The sequence below is a fragment of the Anneissia japonica genome, unplaced genomic scaffold, assembly GCF_011630105.1.
Source record: "Anneissia japonica isolate Jap-2015-1 unplaced genomic scaffold, ASM1163010v1 scaffold21_len1647178_cov195, whole genome shotgun sequence".
NCBI lineage: Eukaryota > Metazoa > Echinodermata > Crinoidea > Comatulida > Comatulidae > Anneissia > Anneissia japonica.
In genome coordinates, this window is record NW_022750455.1 from 1,464,418 (window position 1) to 1,482,737 (window position 18,320).

The 18,320-nt window shown below is 34.1% G+C and overlaps 2 protein-coding genes across 5 annotated transcripts; one reads left to right on the plus strand and one right to left on the minus strand.

The window, feature by feature from the left end:
* Positions 1-3,874: 3,874 nt before the first annotated feature.
* LOC117121393 (cytosolic acyl coenzyme A thioester hydrolase-like) lies at positions 3,875-10,789 on the minus strand. 4 transcript variants are annotated; one of them, XM_033266593.1, is made up of 8 exons: positions 10,678-10,789; positions 10,279-10,555; positions 9,892-10,012; positions 9,136-9,304; positions 8,385-8,606; positions 6,240-6,452; positions 5,024-5,208; positions 3,875-4,324 (listed from the first exon to the last, which is right to left on the minus strand). In XM_033266593.1, exons 2-8 carry the CDS (start codon positions 10,320-10,322, stop codon positions 4,217-4,219), a joined length of 1,062 nt encoding a protein of 353 aa, XP_033122484.1. In that variant the 5' UTR covers positions 10,323-10,555; positions 10,678-10,789; the 3' UTR covers positions 3,875-4,216. The 4 variants fall into 4 exon arrangements, with proteins under 4 accessions (XP_033122484.1, XP_033122485.1, XP_033122486.1 ...); XM_033266594.1 differs by having other exon boundaries at positions 10,279-10,403; positions 10,678-10,749; XM_033266595.1 differs by having other exon boundaries at positions 10,279-10,403; positions 10,619-10,716.
* Positions 10,790-10,869: 80 nt separating this feature from the next.
* On the plus strand, positions 10,870-14,657 carry LOC117121396. The gene is made up of 5 exons (XM_033266599.1): positions 10,870-11,774; positions 13,361-13,501; positions 13,818-13,947; positions 13,985-14,038; positions 14,255-14,657. The coding sequence occupies exons 1-5, from the start codon at positions 11,423-11,425 to the stop codon at positions 14,499-14,501; spliced, it is 924 nt and encodes a 307-aa protein (XP_033122490.1). The 5' UTR covers positions 10,870-11,422; the 3' UTR covers positions 14,502-14,657.
* Positions 14,658-18,320: the final 3,663 nt, after the last annotated feature.

Here is an 18,320-nt window from a genome sequence, read left to right on the forward strand (position 1 = left end):
ACACTTTTGCAAGTTTGTTTAATAATACGTTTTTGAAGTAGCCTTATGTAAAGTACATACTCAAAGACAATGTTTTTAAGCTTTTTTCCATGTTTTTTTTTTCTATAGTATATATCACACACATTAATAAGAATAAGATCTCTATGGTTGTCAAAAATCCCTGATAAAAGATCATGTTTGTTTAATAATACTACTACTAATAGTAATAATAATGATAACAATGATAATAATATTAATAGCAATAAAAAGTGAAGAAAATTGTGCTAAATACGAAAAAAAAAGTTGTGATTTGTTGATTATACTATAGTATATATAGTTAAAGCTTAGTAAGCTATAATTAGGCCTAAGTTGTCCTGGATATTAAGTAGATTCCTGATAAAAGATCATGAGAAATTCGTTGGCGTTTCATTTTGACTATAATGGTAATGTGATGATGATGAATTTTACTATATAAAAGTGTCTCGAGAGGTACTATTTCCTCAAATTTTCTCACCTCAGCCCCAGCCATGGTGGGGCTTAGGTGGTTTTGAAATCATGTTTTTGAAGTAGGCCTATGTAAAGTACATAATCAAAGACATGTTTTTAAGCTTTGTTTTCTACGGTATACACACACACATTAATATGATGGTTGTCAAAAATCCCTGATAAAAGATCATGAGAATTTTTTTTGGCGCTTCTTGACTAATGGTGATGTGATGATGATGAATTTTACTAAAAGTGTCATTTCTGGCCATCTAGAGGTACTATTTCCTCAAAACAGATCTGTGCCCTTCCCTATCAGGTATGACATTAAACTCCATCGAGTCGGCTCCTGATGTTGTCTTAGTGACTGCTGTTTGTTTAGGATGTGATCTGGTTTTTCATGTCCATTTTTCGTGATTATGACTATTCTGGATAAAGAATGTTTTGAGCAGAGGTGGATTCAAGGCACCCCCCCCCCCTTCATTTTTTTAAGGAAAAAATTAGAAAAACATATTCAAATTGAAGTGCGAGAGTGTAATTTCCGGCCATCTAAAGATGCCCTAATCACAAATTTTCTTACCTCAGCCCCAACCATGGTGGGGCTGAGGTGGGTGGTTCCTCGGTCTGTGAAAGTCCCTCCCTGCTTCACCTCTCTTTCGAATTCCTGGATCTGCCACTGTTGATTTATTATATAATTATTTTTTCGCTTATTTATAATGCGTCTATTGCAATTTTCACTTAATCCTCTCAAACAGTCCTAAGAACGTTCAGAGTGCGCTACTTCACAGGGGGATTTGACCCCGCCGGGGTCATACGTAATTCGCATAACGGCTCCCCCCCCCCTTTTCAAAATCCTGGCTACGTCCCTGCAGTGATTGTAATAGAGATATTGATTCTGATGATTATAATTATTGTAAGCTTTTGTTTATGATTATGATATAGGAGTGATTATTTCGATTATGATTAATAAATTATGATTGGTTGAAATATTACAGATATTGATTATGATGACAACTTAACAGATGTTGAATTTTGATTACGATGATGATTATACAAGATATTTCGATGATATGGAGTGATTATTTTGATTATGATTAATAGATTATGATTGTTTAAAATATTACAAATATTGATTATGATGATAATTAAACAGATGTTGAATTTTGATTACGATGATTATATAAGATATTTAGATGAGTACTGTATTCCACATATTATTATTATGATGATTAATAATGTAGTGATATGAAGATACTGCAGGTATCAATCTTAAGATAACTCTGTAGTAGCTAACCAATGATTTTGAGTGCTAGTGTATCACACTTAAATATACCATACATAGGTTGCAACAGGCTGGGTGCGAAAATCCCAGTGCAACAGACCATGTGGTAATGTCTTGGAACCCACCGCAAATTCTGCCCATAAGAAGGACAAAAAAATTCCCAAATCACCTTAACAGAATATTTATTTACTGTATTAAAAATTGACACAGAATATAATTATAAATGCTTAATAAGGACATGCACATAAGGAAATGCACATAAGGAAAGGAAAATCCAAATCAACTTAACATCATGTTTATTTGATGATTTAAAATTGACACAGAAATATATCTGTCTCTTATACACATCTAACTGTATTTACCTTTCTTTGATGATTAATTATATATGATTTAACAGTGTTGGCGGCTGTCTTGATTTATGTTATATGTAACTATATATATATATATATATATATATATATATCCTGTTATTAACATTTTTAAATAGTAAAGGTGGTTCATTTGTTTGTGAGAATACAGAACACCCACCTTTTGGACACACCTATTAAGGGGACACATATTTTGTCACAAAATGAGGGAACGCGTATCTTATACCACTACAGTGAACCCTTATTTAGGGGACCCCTAATTATGGGGACATTTTTGGTTACAAAGCTTTAACAGTATTCTATAGTAGGTATTTCTATTTTGTTAAACTCTAGCTTGTTTTTGAGTAAGGGGTTACATCTTCGGGAATAGGTTTTCTTCCTTAACAGTCTAGTGGTAGTAGACCCGAAACATTAGGCAGTGGCAGAGGCTACTGCTGCATCAAACTTTCCAGTGAGACTTTCCCTATTCCTGACTCAGTCAATGAATCCCCCTAAAATTAAAAACTCAATTTAAATAGTTGGTGATCAGTCATCAGGACAGCCTTGTCTTTCTGATGGCCACTTGTCTTTCCATGAAAGGCAGCTAACATTAATAATTAATTATATAATATTCATTAGTTTTGGTGAATTACAATTAGTTTTCTCTCATCCAGTATACATGTTTTAAATTATCTTTCTTGGTATATTATGTTTTGTTGAATATAAATTGCACTATGATCCTTCTTCGTTTAATTATTAGTTACTGTATGTGTCCTTCCCTAGCAGTTGATCTCAATAAATGCTCCAAAGCCTTTTGTTAAAAACATATTTGAGCAGTGAAATTACAGCAATTACATTTCCAACAATGGACCTTCCCAGAGTGTGATTCAAATAGAATCCAAATTTATATAGCGCCTTTTACATTCCAGATAATATACAAAGGCTCTGGCATCGGTATTTCCGAGGTCACTGGATACTTGATTGGCAAACCAGCGCATTTTTGTGCAACTTTCTCTGCTCCCTGAGGAGTATCCCTAGTCATGCTGGTTTACATGCACAACCACATATGTTCTATGCCACACCATCTTACTAGGTACCCATTTATACTCCTGGGTGGAGAGAGGCAAACGTAAGTAAATGCCTTGCCCAAGGACACAAGAAATGCGACGAATGTCAGCAGTCTCGAACTTATGATCAGGATTCCAACACCTTACACGCTGCACCACACACGCTCCTACATAACCACTGACCAATCAGAACAAAGGCAGGGAATACACTTGTCTCGCACAATAGTATTATATAAGATTTATAAAGTGCACATATTCACTGCAAGTTGTGCTCAAGGCAGACAAACATGTGTTGTCCCAAAGATGCACTTGTTTACAGTATGTATGTTCACTCTATCGTTTTGAGAGACCTTGGCAACAAAACATATAAGTGTCTGGGTAGAAAGGTTCATTTAAATAAAATCCATCATATGTTGGAACAAATTTATGAATTGAATTTTCCTTGGCCATTTTTTCGGTTAATTTTGATTTTTGTTTTGTTTACAAACAGTATTGGAGAGCCGCCGTTTTGAATGCTTCGTTTTTATATTTTTAATGTTTTGAATAAAATCAAGAATTAAAAGAACAGGAACTCAGTACAAGTAAAAACAATAAATAAATGGAGACACAAGGAGTTAGTGGTTATTTAGTAAAAGTTATTTCTGCATTGTAAAATCTTAAGTGGTGTGTTAATCTGCTATCTATTGTGATCTATGCCAAGAAATATAAAGACAATCTAAATTAAAAAATTTTATTTGAATAAAGAGAATCATATTGCAAATTAACTTACATATATTCATTAAAACATGTTTTAAAGTTCGTATTTTCAGTAATCATGTATTGTTCTTTATCAACCATTTATTAATCTTTTATGATGTATAGACCAACTACTATACAGTATTCAATTTTAATTTCATTGTGTAACAAAACAAGAACCATGGCAGCAAAAACAACAGCCATACTGTAATAAAATATTTTCAAAGAAACTGGAACAAATAATTTTTTTATTTTATTATTGATATTATTATTACTGTTATTATTAATATTATTATTATTACTGTTATTATTGTTATTTAAAATTACGAAGTTGAAGGCTTTGACTGTTTATTTGCAGCACGTTTTGATTTTCGTTGTTCGTATCGTAGTTTTCCTTCCTCATAGCGGATTTTTTCTCCCTCAGTTTGTACCTTTAAAAGAATTCAATGCAATTTTATGAACTACTAAATATACATTTCAACAATATCTATAGAGTTGTAAATATGGTAGGGGCATGCTCAGAATGTGAGGGGGATCTACATGGAAAATTGAGGTCGTACAAGATAATTTCCTTGGGTAATTATTTTGCTAAGCAAATTTCTAGTAGGGTAATTGGGTTCAGTGTTGCCGTAAGAATTTGCCCGGCATGGGGGGATTGATGTCTGATCGTAAGTGGGCACATTTGAGTGTAGCTCAAAATCTCTCTGAAGGGGTACCGGCAAGAAAGCCCTAGGGGCTATGACAATTTAGGCTACTCAATATATAAAAACTACATATGATCTTTTATTCTCCCTGATGAATTGTCTTCTTCTAATCTTCCTGACAGGGGGGGTGGGCAGCTCTGCCCCTTAAAGATATGCTGCTGCATTATATTCACAGCAAAATGTCAAGATATTTCTTTTTTTAAGTTTTGAAGAGCAACAAAATTGTAGTGGTACTGTATATGCTTGGGTTCTCCATGATACATTTAAAATAATAAGTATAAATATATTTCTGTATGCTGATTAGCTGAATTCTGAGGGGTTTTTTCACAAAAGAAGCCATTATACAGTGCCTAATACATGCTCCAATCATTACAATTATTATAATTATTATAAAATTAATACAAAAACTGTGGTTTTCAAACTGACCTTGAGTTGTGGTATAGGTTGCGTCCTTCCATCTGGCCCTAAGGAGACGTAGGTGAAAAATGCATGTACTGCCCTCTCCCTGACATCTGATCCCGCCAATAGATATTCTGTGTCCACCATTACCTCTATCTCTAAAGACCGATTGCTAGTGAAAGTTGCTCTGCCAGTCAGGTGACATATACTACCTATAATTTGAATTTATTATAATATAGTAATATACAGTACACCAAACCTTCATTTCTGACAGTATTCTTGGTGACAAAAAAATAAATATTTATATATTGTACTGTTTTTCTTTTCTGTGAGATAAATTTCCACTAAGTTAAGGATGGACTGAGAGCCTGAAGATGATATAATGATCTGAGATGACAAGTTATCTGGGACAGTTTGATGACACTGTGACAATGAGTTTATACTGTATGTGTGCATGCATAATTATATTCATAATGTTTCAATGAAAAGTTCATTCGCCTGGGCATAAAAACCAACTCGTCACAGAAAGCGCTAATCTAAACAAAACATCCATCACACTCTTTTGCTGGTCATGTCACAGATAATTAGCATATGGTCCCAGATCACGTTCAACGTTCTGAACATTCTCGCATGCGCAGATGACTTTTGTGATATCATTAAGTTCTACGCCCTACCGTCGTCGTGCAATCAAAAGCTCCCTAATGTTACACATCAAAAACTTCCTATTTGACCTTTAACACTGATATGTAACATTTGTGACCATCTCTGGCAAAACTTGCCGTTTGTCGCAATATCACTCGAGCACCCAATACGAGTCAGAATTTTGAATATTTTCAGGTTTTTAAATTTTATAAAAGAAGATATATTGAAGAACATTTTCTTTAAAATATCAATTGCTAAGTCTAACTGAAAAGTATAGTAAAATTGTTTAAAAAATACAAATCTTAATAATAATCTATTGATTTTGGAATCTTTGAAAACTGTTTTCTCAAAACTTCCATGGCTGATATCCAATAAATTGAATATTCATAACTTCGCTAATACTCAACCAATTTCCATCAAATAAACACTGTTTTACATGCAGAATCTAAAAATACCAAAAACTCAATATTTAATTTTTCCAACAAACGGTTGGTTTCGCCAGAACCGGTCACATTTGTTATACTATTCTATTATACAACAGTTTTATTGCATTATATATTTGCAGTATTAAGTCAATAATCGTAAGTTTTAAAATAATTACCTAATCTGACCGTCTTGTGAAAGTTGGTGGCGTCCATGGATGCAGTGACAATGTTTGTCCTGCAGTGCCTGGCTGCCACACACCCTGCGACCTCGTCCATTAGTTTCATTGTGACACCGCCAGAGGCATACCCGTATGTGTTGCAATCAGACGGACCAACCAAATGGATTAGAGATGACCTTGAGTGGGATACAGTGAGAGTTTCTGAAGAACCTGGAAAGATATTCAACAAATAAAAGATTTATATTTATTCCAAGTAATAGTTTATAGACCTGTAAAGTTAGATATTCATATACCATACTCGCGCGAATAAGCGCCCCGTTTGAATAAGCACCCCTCTCGAATAAGCGCCCCTATTAACGTGAAAATTTACTTAAGCGCCCCGTTTGAATAAGCGCCCCCTTCTAATTTGAATAAACGCCCCCTCAATAATCCAATCAATCCTGGGCCTGTGGATGTTGGCATGATTTGAGGTGTGGAGTGGAATCACATTCTCCTTTAGTCAATATCAAAATGAGGATATTTATCTTGGACAGATGAGCTCCCAGGACAGACAGTATTTCCAACTTTCCTCTTCTTACATTTGTCTAGGCCTAGTCCTACTCCTTTTCAGACAATTTGCACCTTTAACATATTCTAATCTAAGATTTCAAGAAAATATGCAATGATCATGCCTGCTATTCTCAATCGCCCGATGGCCAACAAGCTAACCACCACCACTAATTTCATCTGCTATTCTGCTGTACGTAATACTGTACTCACAACATTCTTGTCATGACAAGCCATGCTCTCTGGACGAATATCTATTCCGTCGCACCACCATTCGTAATTTGTGGTTTCCTGATGTCCTTTTATAATGCTTTTCATTCAAAATATGCCTTTTGAATTTAATAAGTTCTCATAAGAACCCCTTGATTTTCATCTATTTCCATAAGCGCCCCCTCAATTTTCACTCTGTTTTCATAAGCGCCCCGTTCGAATAAGCGCCTCGTTTGAATAAGCGCCCCTCGAAAAGTGCAAAAAAGTATTTTAAGTGCCCAGGCGCTTATTCGCGCGAGTACGGTAAGCCAGGATGATTTTATATTGACAATCAATAGAGTCTGGAATCAGCTGAACAACAAATGTGTCTAAAGAATATCAGAATATTAAAAAGTACTGTCTGTGGGAAAACAACCTGGAAAATAATTTTTTTTTAAATAAATTAAAAAAAATTGAATTGCTCATTGCAGAAAAGATTAAATCAGTTATAAACTTCAGGAGAGACACAAATCAAAGCCAAACGATTAAATCAGTATCAATGTGGTGCAGCTCCCTCAAACAATTTTCAATTCAATTTAACAAAACATTTATTTTCTTCCAAAGGTACAAGAAAATACAAAATTGCAAATACAAAAAGAACAAAAATTGGAAGAAGGCCAGGACCCGAGAAGTTGTTTGCAAAAACAAACATCTTGTGTTGGGCAGGCCTGAAAAAAAAGGGAGGAAAGCAGCTCAATAACAGCATGATGAATTTCAACCACAGAAAAATTTAATAATTTGAGATTATGTGTTTTTTCAGTTTATTAGAAAAAGCTCTGACAGAGACAGCATTGGTAATTGAGAATGGTAAATTGTTCCAAATAGAGGGGCCTGTATATCTAACATTGTGTTGGAAATAGTTTGTGTTGTGATTAGGGATGTGAATATCAGTTCTAGATCGCGTACAATAATTGTGAAAAGAAGAATTAGGCATAAACATGTTACTTAAATGCTTGGGGAGGATCGAATGCATGGCGGAGTATACAAATATACCTTTTGCTGGATTAAATTAATATTGTATAATTTCAGAAGATTTAGATTGGAAAACAGATGGGAAGAATGAGACCGATGGGAAAAATAGACCATTATAATCATCATAGACCCCATCCAATTAAATTCACTCTGTTTAAACAAAAGAGCTGTCAACAATTTTCAAGTCTCAAAACTAGTTGATGATTTTCCAACTTCAAATATGAAATTATTCATCATCAACTGGCTCCAAAGGTGACACCCCTTGTGGGGAGTCTAGAGGCCTCCTCTCTGGCAGCTAGACAAACTGGTAAACTTTTCATTTAACCTCAATTTTAATTTAACCTAAAATAAAGGCATAGAATTTAGAATACCAACCATCATCATCATAAAAATCATTGGATTTTATGAGAAGGCTTGGTCTCCCACCAAGCCCAATTCTTCTTCGCTCGGCTTTTTGTGCCTCATAGCGAGCACGTCCCGCCTCTTCAACATCTTTGGAAGGGCACTTCAAAGGTGGAGCAGGTAACACCTTCCCTTTTTCATCAGCACTCATTGGAACATACCAAAGCGTTGCAAAATTGGTCAAACGTTTTGTACCTGAAAAAAGCGATATTTCACAAGTGATTAACTGTATTGAATGAAAAAGTAATTAAAAATCAGGATAGAACAAAAAAACATCATTATCTTATTGAAAATTGTAAATGTTTTCTTACTATTGCCATACTCTCATTTTACAAATGTTTGTTTTATATTGTATTAAATATTGTTATATAAATTATAGCTTCAGAATACTGAATAACAAAGGCAATATCATTCCATCACCTCCTTGATCTTTTAACCCAAAATTTTGTTCCATTGTATTCCCTATCTAATACAATGTTTTCAATTGTTGAAAGTGGACTATTTAATTTGAAAGAAAGTTAGACCCCATTACATATTATAAAAAAATCCAAATGAATGAATGAATTTGTTATTGTGTATTATGATACAAATAATGAATGATTTTATTTGTGCAATACAAAAAATTTATTCAATGAGGAGGAGCCAAGTTGAATAGAACAGCCAATCTTCAAAAAAAGAATGTGTTAAAGGTTATGTGCTGTTATATGCTGCCCTCTGTGCTGACCTTTCAATAAATTCTCAGCTGTGACCATGACTTGGACCTCAACAGAGTGAGGAGCTGAATAGGTTACCTTCCCTCGTAGTTCTGCAACTTCTCCGATGAACATGGGCTGGAGGAAGTCAGTGGTTTCTACACGTACCAATGCAGAAACACTCGGCTCATATTCGTCATTCTATTTAAGATATAAAAAAACCAGAAGGCATTGTATATTTAGTCGGTTCTAGAACTATTCACATAAACATATCAATTTGGTGATGATTATTAATGGTGTACTCTAACGCTAAATTTAAGTGTATCAACTGATCAAATATAATAAGGAAAGTTTTGTTTTTCTGAGCATGTGCAGATTGTGCTTATCTGGCTCATTAGCATAACAATACCACACATAAGGCTAATTCAAGTTAGACAGCTTCCTATCCTGGTAACAGTTAAAATCCTTGTTTTAACACAAAGCTAACCTTCTAATTAGAGACCAACTCTGAGACAACTCCAAATTTTCAGGTCCCAAGAGTGGTCTTGAATTGGAGGGCAAACTGTATGTATAACTACCAAAATTTCAGATGGTTCGAATCCACTCCTAGCTAAATCCCACAATAGAAGTATGGTTTTAAATAAAAGGTTTATTCAGGCCAACTTACTAAATTAGCTGTTAGTCATAAAAAAGTAACGTGTTGATAATCTTTTTGGGAGTGGAGTTAAAGCCTATTTATACCCCGGCCCATGAATCCACTCCTAGAGTGGATAAAGCTGTAAACCTACCATATGAGCTGGATTATTGCAATGTCTAGTACTGGCAATTATTCCCGCTTCTTCAATCATTTTTAGGATTGTTCCTCCATGCACGTTGCCAGCAATATTTGCATCATCTGGTTTCATTAACCTAAACAAATAACAAATGCAGTTTCAGTACTTTTGGTAGCATACTGACACTATGTTGATTCACAAATCAAACAGCAGAATAAATTACAGTATATATAGTAAAACAAAAATACAGTTACAAGATTCAACCATAAGTTTGATTAGACATTTTATTACTAGGGTTTCATGACATGGATAGAAAAAAATTACAAATTAGACAATTTTATCTGAAGAGCCAGAATATATATATATATATATATACTGTCTCTTATACACATCTAGACCTACCTGCATATTTGCACATCGCATTCATCTTCATTCTCAGTCATCATTATTACTGCTGATTTATCAAACAAGTGGTACTTCCTGAGTGGATAATTCAACACCCTGTGTCTAGGCCTAGGCTCGGACCTCTGAAATATACAAGTACCAGCAGTAGAAGAAATATGAGGCTCGTATCCTCCTTCTGCCGCCGGTGTTTTTGTTTGCAAACAACGCAAAGGCCTTGGCCTAAATCGACTGAATACAAACAACTGTGTTTCTAAAATCGAAACAGCTATTGAACCTGAAAAAAGAATTTTGGTCATGAACATTTTATTGTTAATATAAATATAACTAGGCCTAGTACCAATTGATCATAAAACTACATCAATTTTTTTTGTCAATTTGCATGTAGTTGAAGTGTACCTATCACCAACTCTCACTCTCTCCCTCTCTCTGCCGCCGACGATTGACATGTTAGCTAGCCGGTTCTTTTTTTTTTATGACAGAGGTCAATCTACTCATGTGTCACGTCTATTGACCAATCATATGGGAGGACATCTGTAATTGCAGGTCAAAAATACAGAACTTGGTTACTGAGTTGTTTACACATAACAACGAAATAAACTCGCAGATAATGAAACATGGCTGTGTTATTATGTTGTTGCTTTTTAGGCCAAGGCTAAGTATTTACCGTATATCATTTGTCTGACGGTAATGACAGATAAACTTAGTGGAATATAAAACATAGATAGTAGATCAAGCTATTTTCGTTCGTGGTTATCGGGACGGAAGACGAGAAAGCACTGTCGCATCATCCTATTGTTTTGAGAGAGTTCCAAGTGATGGTGATGATGTGCTTGTACTGAATCAACTCGTCCTAACTAGGCTACGTGTGAAAACTGACTAGCATTAGTGCAAGGCTTTTGCAAGAAGCGTTGTGTGTTACAATTACTGTCATTTATAAAACAATAATGTGACTCATTCCTTGGATTTTTAAAAGTTTTTAACAACCTCGAAAACCCCGCGAAATGTGAGAATAATCCGCGAAATACTCTCCTTTGTTACTGAAATTACGCGTTGCAATCCATGACAACATCGAGAAAAGTGTACAGTTGTATTCTTATTCTAATCCATTAAATGTCTATAAACGATTCATGTTAAGGAACATATGGATCATGAGACAAAACTACTCTACGGAAATGGTGGGAAAAGAGGTCCACCGGCACCTCTTAGTTCTGAATCTGATGAAGGGGAAGTTTTGGACCTGGATGAGAAACCCCCATCATCACCGAGCAGCAGTACATCAAGCGGTCCTATCTACGTAAGGCCGCCAGGATTTAACAATCACGGAAAAGATATAAAGTTAAAAAAGCAAGATACCCTTTTAAAAACTAAAAAAAAATTAAAACTGCAGCCGTTTTCAAGTGAATTTGCCATAGCAAGTACCAGATTTAAGCCTCAGTCAAGTGAAGGGGGAAGTCAGAAGCATGTTGTAAACAAGCAGCTCAAACCAAAGAGAGGTACATTATACAGTTTGCCATAAAAAGGCAGTGGCCTACTACAACTGTTACATCAGTCTGATCAATTCATAAATGTGATTGATGTTTAATATTGTATGGATAGATTGGATTAAGACAATAACATCCAAGAATTAAGAAGTTTTAAGACTGGTGTAACATTGGCCATTGTCTTCATCATCATTATTAGGCCTATAATTTTATTGTATTTATTATTATTATTATTTGTTTTTAATGTCATTAAGTTTAATTTTCCTATATTTATTAAATTAATTATATTATTAGTATAATTCTGCTGTCAACCCACAATTTTTCTCTGCTTTTTATTATATTACTAGCCAAAAATACCCCTGAATATATGTCATTATATAGTAATGTATATTTCATATTTTATGTAATTATTCATAATGAAATCTATTTAGAGTGGAGCATTTGCTTAGTGGTTATTATTTGTAATTATTATTATTGTCATTTAGTAATTAGTATGTGTATTTTGGGTTTGAATTCTAATGTTGAAATGCAATGCATTTTTCTCAAAAAATGTATGTTTTCAGCCTTTTTAATTATTCAGTGAAGCATAGTAGTATAGCAGGATGTCAAGCAATGTCAATTCATTGTGTTTGCATACTGTTGATGTATTACTACTGTTGTTATTGATTTACACTTTACAAGCATATCCTCCTTAAAAGCATTAATAATGTTTGATCAGTATTTTTGATGCCTCCTGTCTTCCTACACATAGGTCATAGGTCAATTAAATTTTGAATTAGACTAGAGTACCAATAAGTTTCTGTTTACACTGTCCCCAGTAAAAATCAAGAAGGGTGGGGTGTAAGACAGCTGACCTCATTCCCCTCCACATCTTGAACAAGAAATTTGTAAAAAATTAAATTTATGTGTGAGAATGCCATTTCTAGCCATCTAGATGTGCTATAATAAATATACTGTAAAACCTCAAATTCTTTTTTTTTTTTTGCAAACTTTAGATGGGCTTCTTTTCAAGATGGGCTTCTGTTATGGGCTTCTTTTCGAGGCTACTTTTGCAAATTAAAGAGAGGGTGGGGGGGCTTCTTTTCAAAATGAATGTTGTGAATTTTGTGAATTTGTCCTATAAAACAATAAATGCAGCCACTGTAACATCAATCTGTATCATGGTGTGTATTTAACCATGGAGGAAATATATTAAGATAAGATATATTAATATATTTCCTCCATGATTTAACTGACATTAAATCACCTAAACTACTGTATAAACCAAGTTTGTTTTTAATTTACTTTGTGTTTGAAATTCATGTACAGTGTATATACTGTATTATCTCGATAAGCAGCTTATGCTATCTTGAAATGAAGCCCATGGGGCTTGTTTTCGAGATGGGCATCTTTTCGAGGCTAATTTTGCAAATTAAAGAGTGGGGACTTCAATTCGAGATGGGCTTCTCGAGATTAAGCCCACTGGATTTCAATTTGAGGTTTTACGGTATGGGGGTGGAAATGCTGAGGCTAAGTTATAAATACATTAATTTTGTTTCTTATACATTTTGTTTATCATTCATTATCATAGTTACAATTAAACATTATCATTTCTGTAGACCCAATGCCTATGCGGAGACGTGCTTTACCACAATCTTTCTGGCAACAGCCCAACAGTCCTGCTTCACTGCCCCCTGGTTCTACTTACACAGTTCTTCCTCCTCTTTGGAAGCATGAAAAAACAAACGAAGACTTGAGTGGTAAAGGACATTTTTTTCAATTGATTAAATTGCTCAATTAATCATTTTGCAGAATTTGATAATCTACAATTCTTATAATAAATAAAGATGTTATTAATAGCATCCATTTGATAAGAATATTTTTGTTGCTAATTATTTTAAATATTATCATTTAACTATAAAATATTTTTATTATCATTAACCTTGTTGTTATATTTGTTTTATCATCATTATGATGAAGATGATCATCATTTTTTAATTATTCTTTAACTTTTACTAATAATGACATTGTTATTGCTGAAATATTAATAACTAAGCAAATAGTTAAATTTAACAGAGGTAAGACCAGTGACACCACCAGATGAGAGAGACAAAAACAGTGATGAGAAAAAAGAGCCTAAACAATCAAGGCGCCCTATACGAACAATCAGGACAACTGCCGCCAACACTGATCTTCTCTATAGCCTGTTTGATGTTATTGATGTGGAAAAGAAAAGTAGTAATGTTTGATGTTATTGATGTGGAAAAGAAAAGTAGTAATATAATCAAGAGGGGAAGGTAGGTGATTCAAAGGAGTCATGTTGCTGTCTCTTTGCAGATGTGGGTAGATTGGCACATTGGTGGGAGGTGTGGCATGTGGTAAAGTGGTTGATAGGAGACAGTCGATTTTTATGAAGGAGTATTCCATGTGGTATGTGGTCACAGACAGAGAGTGGTATGTGATGGAAGAAGTAGGAAGCAATGTTATGCAATATTATTTTCTTTATTTTTCAGACCAAAGAAAGTGAATAGGACTGACCGTAACAAAAATCTGGTAGGGGATGACCCGTTCATGGTGCAGTCTGTTGAAAGTCTTCTTCCAAGTTTATCCCTTGAAACAGGAGGAAACCAGGCAGTAACACCTCTTGCACATCTCTCTGTAGTGTCTGTTAGGGATGGTGACAATACACTCTCTCTGCCATCTCTTACTATCGATCAAAACTATCCAGCTTTATTATCAGAAGTTGTCAAAGCTCTATAGATAATAAACCTACAAAAGCAGTTCTGTCCAGTGGTGGCTCTAGGATATATTTTCTAGGGGGGACTAAGTTGTCCGACAGGGGAGACTTGAACTCATAGGCTCGAGCTGGGGGAAGGGGTTGAGAGTGGGTTCCCCTCCCAAATGAGATTTTTTAAGAATAGCAACCTCTGGATGGCCGGAAATTGTACTTTCAGACAGTGACAGACATGTGTTGCCTTGGTGCGGGCCTATTTTTATATGTTTTATGGTCTGACTGCCCAACGAACTCTGTCCGACGGGGGAGGAACTTAAGCCCCTTGTCCCCCAGCTGGTGCCACCACTGGTTCTGTCAGATTGGAGGGAGGAGTGGGGATGTTTTGTATATGTTTATAAAGAAATAAACAAATGGATGAAGTAGACTTTATTTAATATTCTATATAAGGGACTTCAGGCATGTTTATCTGTTGGCTGTGGGTCGAAATTCACTTAGTCTAGAAACGAATGATGAATGCTGCTGCATCTAATGCAGAAAATGGTAAAAATGGCTGGGAGCTACAACTGATGCCAAAAACACGAGCTAAACTTCTGGCATTGTTGATGAAAGGTTGATAATGAACAACATCAACAACACAACTTATTAGAAACCTGTTATTAGTCAGATGAAATTTGTAACATTCAACTGTTATGCAGTCTTGAATGTGTTTAATGTACTGTATATAATTTGTAATTAAATAAAATTTATAAATATATACGTTTGTTGTAAAATTTTGATGTGCCAAATCAGAAAAGAATGTATTTAATTCATTCTAAAAATTTCTAATTGATAGATTAACAGATTATCGTAAATCTGATAATCTATGACCTGTTCTTTAATATAGGTCAAGAATAGAATGTTTACTGATTGTAGTGTTGAAATATTCCTCCAAAATTGTTTTACTATGAAGGTCGATGTATTATGTGGTATGAAATGGATAGATACTACGACGACACAACACCATTAGATGGATAATTAGAAGACACAAGACCATTAGATCATCATTTTTGCCTCTATGAATCAAAAAGGCTTGTCGGAATGATTATGAAAATATATTATATTGTTACATTGTACATGTTACAATATATAACAAATTGTAAAAAGCATGGTAATATTTGTTACTTTTTTGTGTCATTCGGACAAGAATGTGGTTAACACCAGCGATTATGTAAATTTTCGGTGGAGGCTGAAAATATATTTCTGTCTGTTACAGGGCTCAGTACATCAACAGGGGTTGGAGGCAATTAAAACTATGCAAGGGGTATCATATATTAAAATGTATTCATTACATTGTATTGCAATATTTATCCATTAGATTATTTATGGGAGCAGCCAGTGCTCTAAGATGACAGTGGTTATGCTTTTGCTGTTTCCAGGCTTACCTTTATTCTTTATGTTTGTGATTTTTTTTTTTTTTTTTTTTTTTTTTTGTATTTTTAATATTTTTATACAGTATTGTTTTTGCCAGAATTATTAAAATAAGAATTTAAAAAAATATATAATCATCACATTGATCTAAAAACAGTGTTCGTATAAATACCGTATTTATTCAAATAAATGCCCCGGGCGTTTATTGTTGAGAATGGTTTTGACTGGGGGGGGGGTGTTTATTTTTTTGATACATATACACAAATAAACGCCTTACAACACATAATTACGATCAAAATGTGTTAGTGCGTCATCGAAAGGACTTATTAATCCCAACCAGGTTAGACAAAATTTAATTCTACTGGAGTAGAATATTAATAGAATGTGTTGAGAATGCTGTTTCTTCCATTAGTTTTGTTAACAGTCATTTATAGGGCGTTTATTCAAAGAAAAATTATCGCCCGGTGCGTTTATTCGAATAAATACGGTATTCTATCGTCTGTTTTTTTTTTTGTTTTTTTTTGCTGGAATATTGATTTTATGTTACTGGTGCGCTGAATTTGCATCATCTCCTTAATTGATGTGCTGTTGGTGATAAATCACCACATACTGTAAATAAAAATAGTTCCAGATTGATTAATTGTGTGTACGTCACTGAGCTCTGATTGGTTGCGCACTTTTTTCGCTTCGGAAAAAGTAGGAACAGTTCGAACTACTGTACTGATTTCGCTGGAGCGAAACTCTGATAGAAATGTGAATGCGCTTGCGCATGAACAATGCTTTTGATTCGCGCGAATAAATTCTGCTGCAGTGGAAAACCGGCTGGATAGAAGCTCTTAGGAGGCTGTTGTTTTCACATGTGTTCTTACTCATGTTGTCCCTGTCGTTGTTGGTTATTGTTTGTTTACCACGATTACTAATCTGCAAGTCCGATTGGTTTCAAACTTGCAGAATGCAAGATGGTAATAAGACGAATATACTAATTACTACTTTGCATAATTAATATTTCAGTAATCAGGTAATTTAGGCTAGTTACCATAACTAAAGTTTGGTAAGTCCGATTGGTTTTCGAACTTGGCAGAATGCAAGACAAGATGGTAATAAAGACGGCCCTTATTGTTTTGGTACTAATCAGGACATTTATGCTAAATACTATCATAATTCCCATAAACAATATTTTTTGTAATTAAGGTGAAATTGTAATTTATTTATTTATTTTTTTTTTTTTTTAATGTTGTTTGTTAAGTCTCATGGTTAGTTTCAAACTCTTATTTGTCAATTCTCGGAGAAGAATCACTTTGTAGGGAGGCTATGCTTTTACTGCAGCGTAAAAGGAGCATGTCTAGTTTTTCTATATTTCTGGTATATTTTATTGTATTTGGCATCAATTCAAAAAATATATAGAATAAACAGCTTTTTTAAATGATGGACAAGACAGACTCATATATCACATTGTTTTCATATAGTCGTCGTAACCGTGCCTTTGCCGAAGATACAAGCTCCGCCATGTATCTCCAATGACAAGGGATGGCGCCCGTAATTTGGAACATAAAGAATAAACGCCACTCTATTCTAAATAAACGCCGCACTGAAGACTCAAAAAAGTTACGTTATGGGTTATTTGTTCAACTATCGGTGATTTTAAGTTTAGTTTTACTCACTTTTGTGGTGAACTATTTGAAATCTTCACCAATTCTATTATATGTTTACGTTTATCTCCACGGTAGATGGAAAATATGTTTGGTGTTCAACTTCATAACATCAACACGATGTATACATTTATAGAGAGAATCGGAGTGCAAAAAACTCATTTTGTCTGGTATTAAGTAAATTATACAATCAATTGACCGCCGAGTTAAATTCTCTATCGAGTGACTGCTCTAGTTTGAAAATTAAAACAATAAAACACTTTGCTTTCCATAGACTTGGCCTACTACCACACATATACATACCATCACTTTGGAAATAACATGAAATATATTTTAATATCGATGACAAATGATTGACAGGCTTTTGCATAAAAAAGTATGCGAGTTGGAACAAATGGCAATAAAAAACAACATACATTTTAACAACGTGAATTTTAAAAAAATTATCTAATACAAATCTATAACCAGTTTTTTATCAATGCTACTACTGTATTACGCATCTTATAATTTTAATACGTTATATTACAATACATATATATGATGATATATATATATATATATATATATATATATCTTAAATATGTATACATATATAATTTATATAAGAATAGGTCGAAAATTGGTTTCCTCCACTGAAGAATTTCTAAAGTTCATACATATGATATTCGTTTCTTAATTCTGTATACTCAAATATGTACACAATTCATGCCATCGATTCAATTGTTTGTTGCTCAATTAAAAGCAACAATACTAATATTGTTTCATTATTTATTATATAGGCCATATATA

Bases quoted from the DNA above. Each gene is read 5' to 3' on its own strand.
- LOC117121393 (XM_033266592.1), bottom strand. From the start codon at position 10,583: ATGTTCATGACCAAAATTCTTTTTTCAGGTTCAATAGCTGTTTCGATT. The intron at 8,607-9,135 runs GTCAGCACAGAG...CGCTTTTTTCAG, and splicing joins AGCTGAGAATTTATTGAAAG to GTACAAAACGTTTGACCAAT. The intron at 5,209-6,239 runs GTAATTATTTTA...TTCAAATTATAG, and splicing joins TCACAAGACGGTCAGATTAG to GTAGTATATGTCACCTGACT.
- LOC117121396 (XM_033266599.1), top strand. From the start codon at position 11,423: ATGGATCATGAGACAAAACTACTCTACGGAAATGGTGGGAAAAGAGGT. The intron at 11,775-13,360 runs GTACATTATACA...TCATTTCTGTAG, and splicing joins GCAGCTCAAACCAAAGAGAG to ACCCAATGCCTATGCGGAGA. The intron at 13,502-13,817 runs GTAAAGGACATT...TAAATTTAACAG, and splicing joins AACAAACGAAGACTTGAGTG to AGGTAAGACCAGTGACACCA.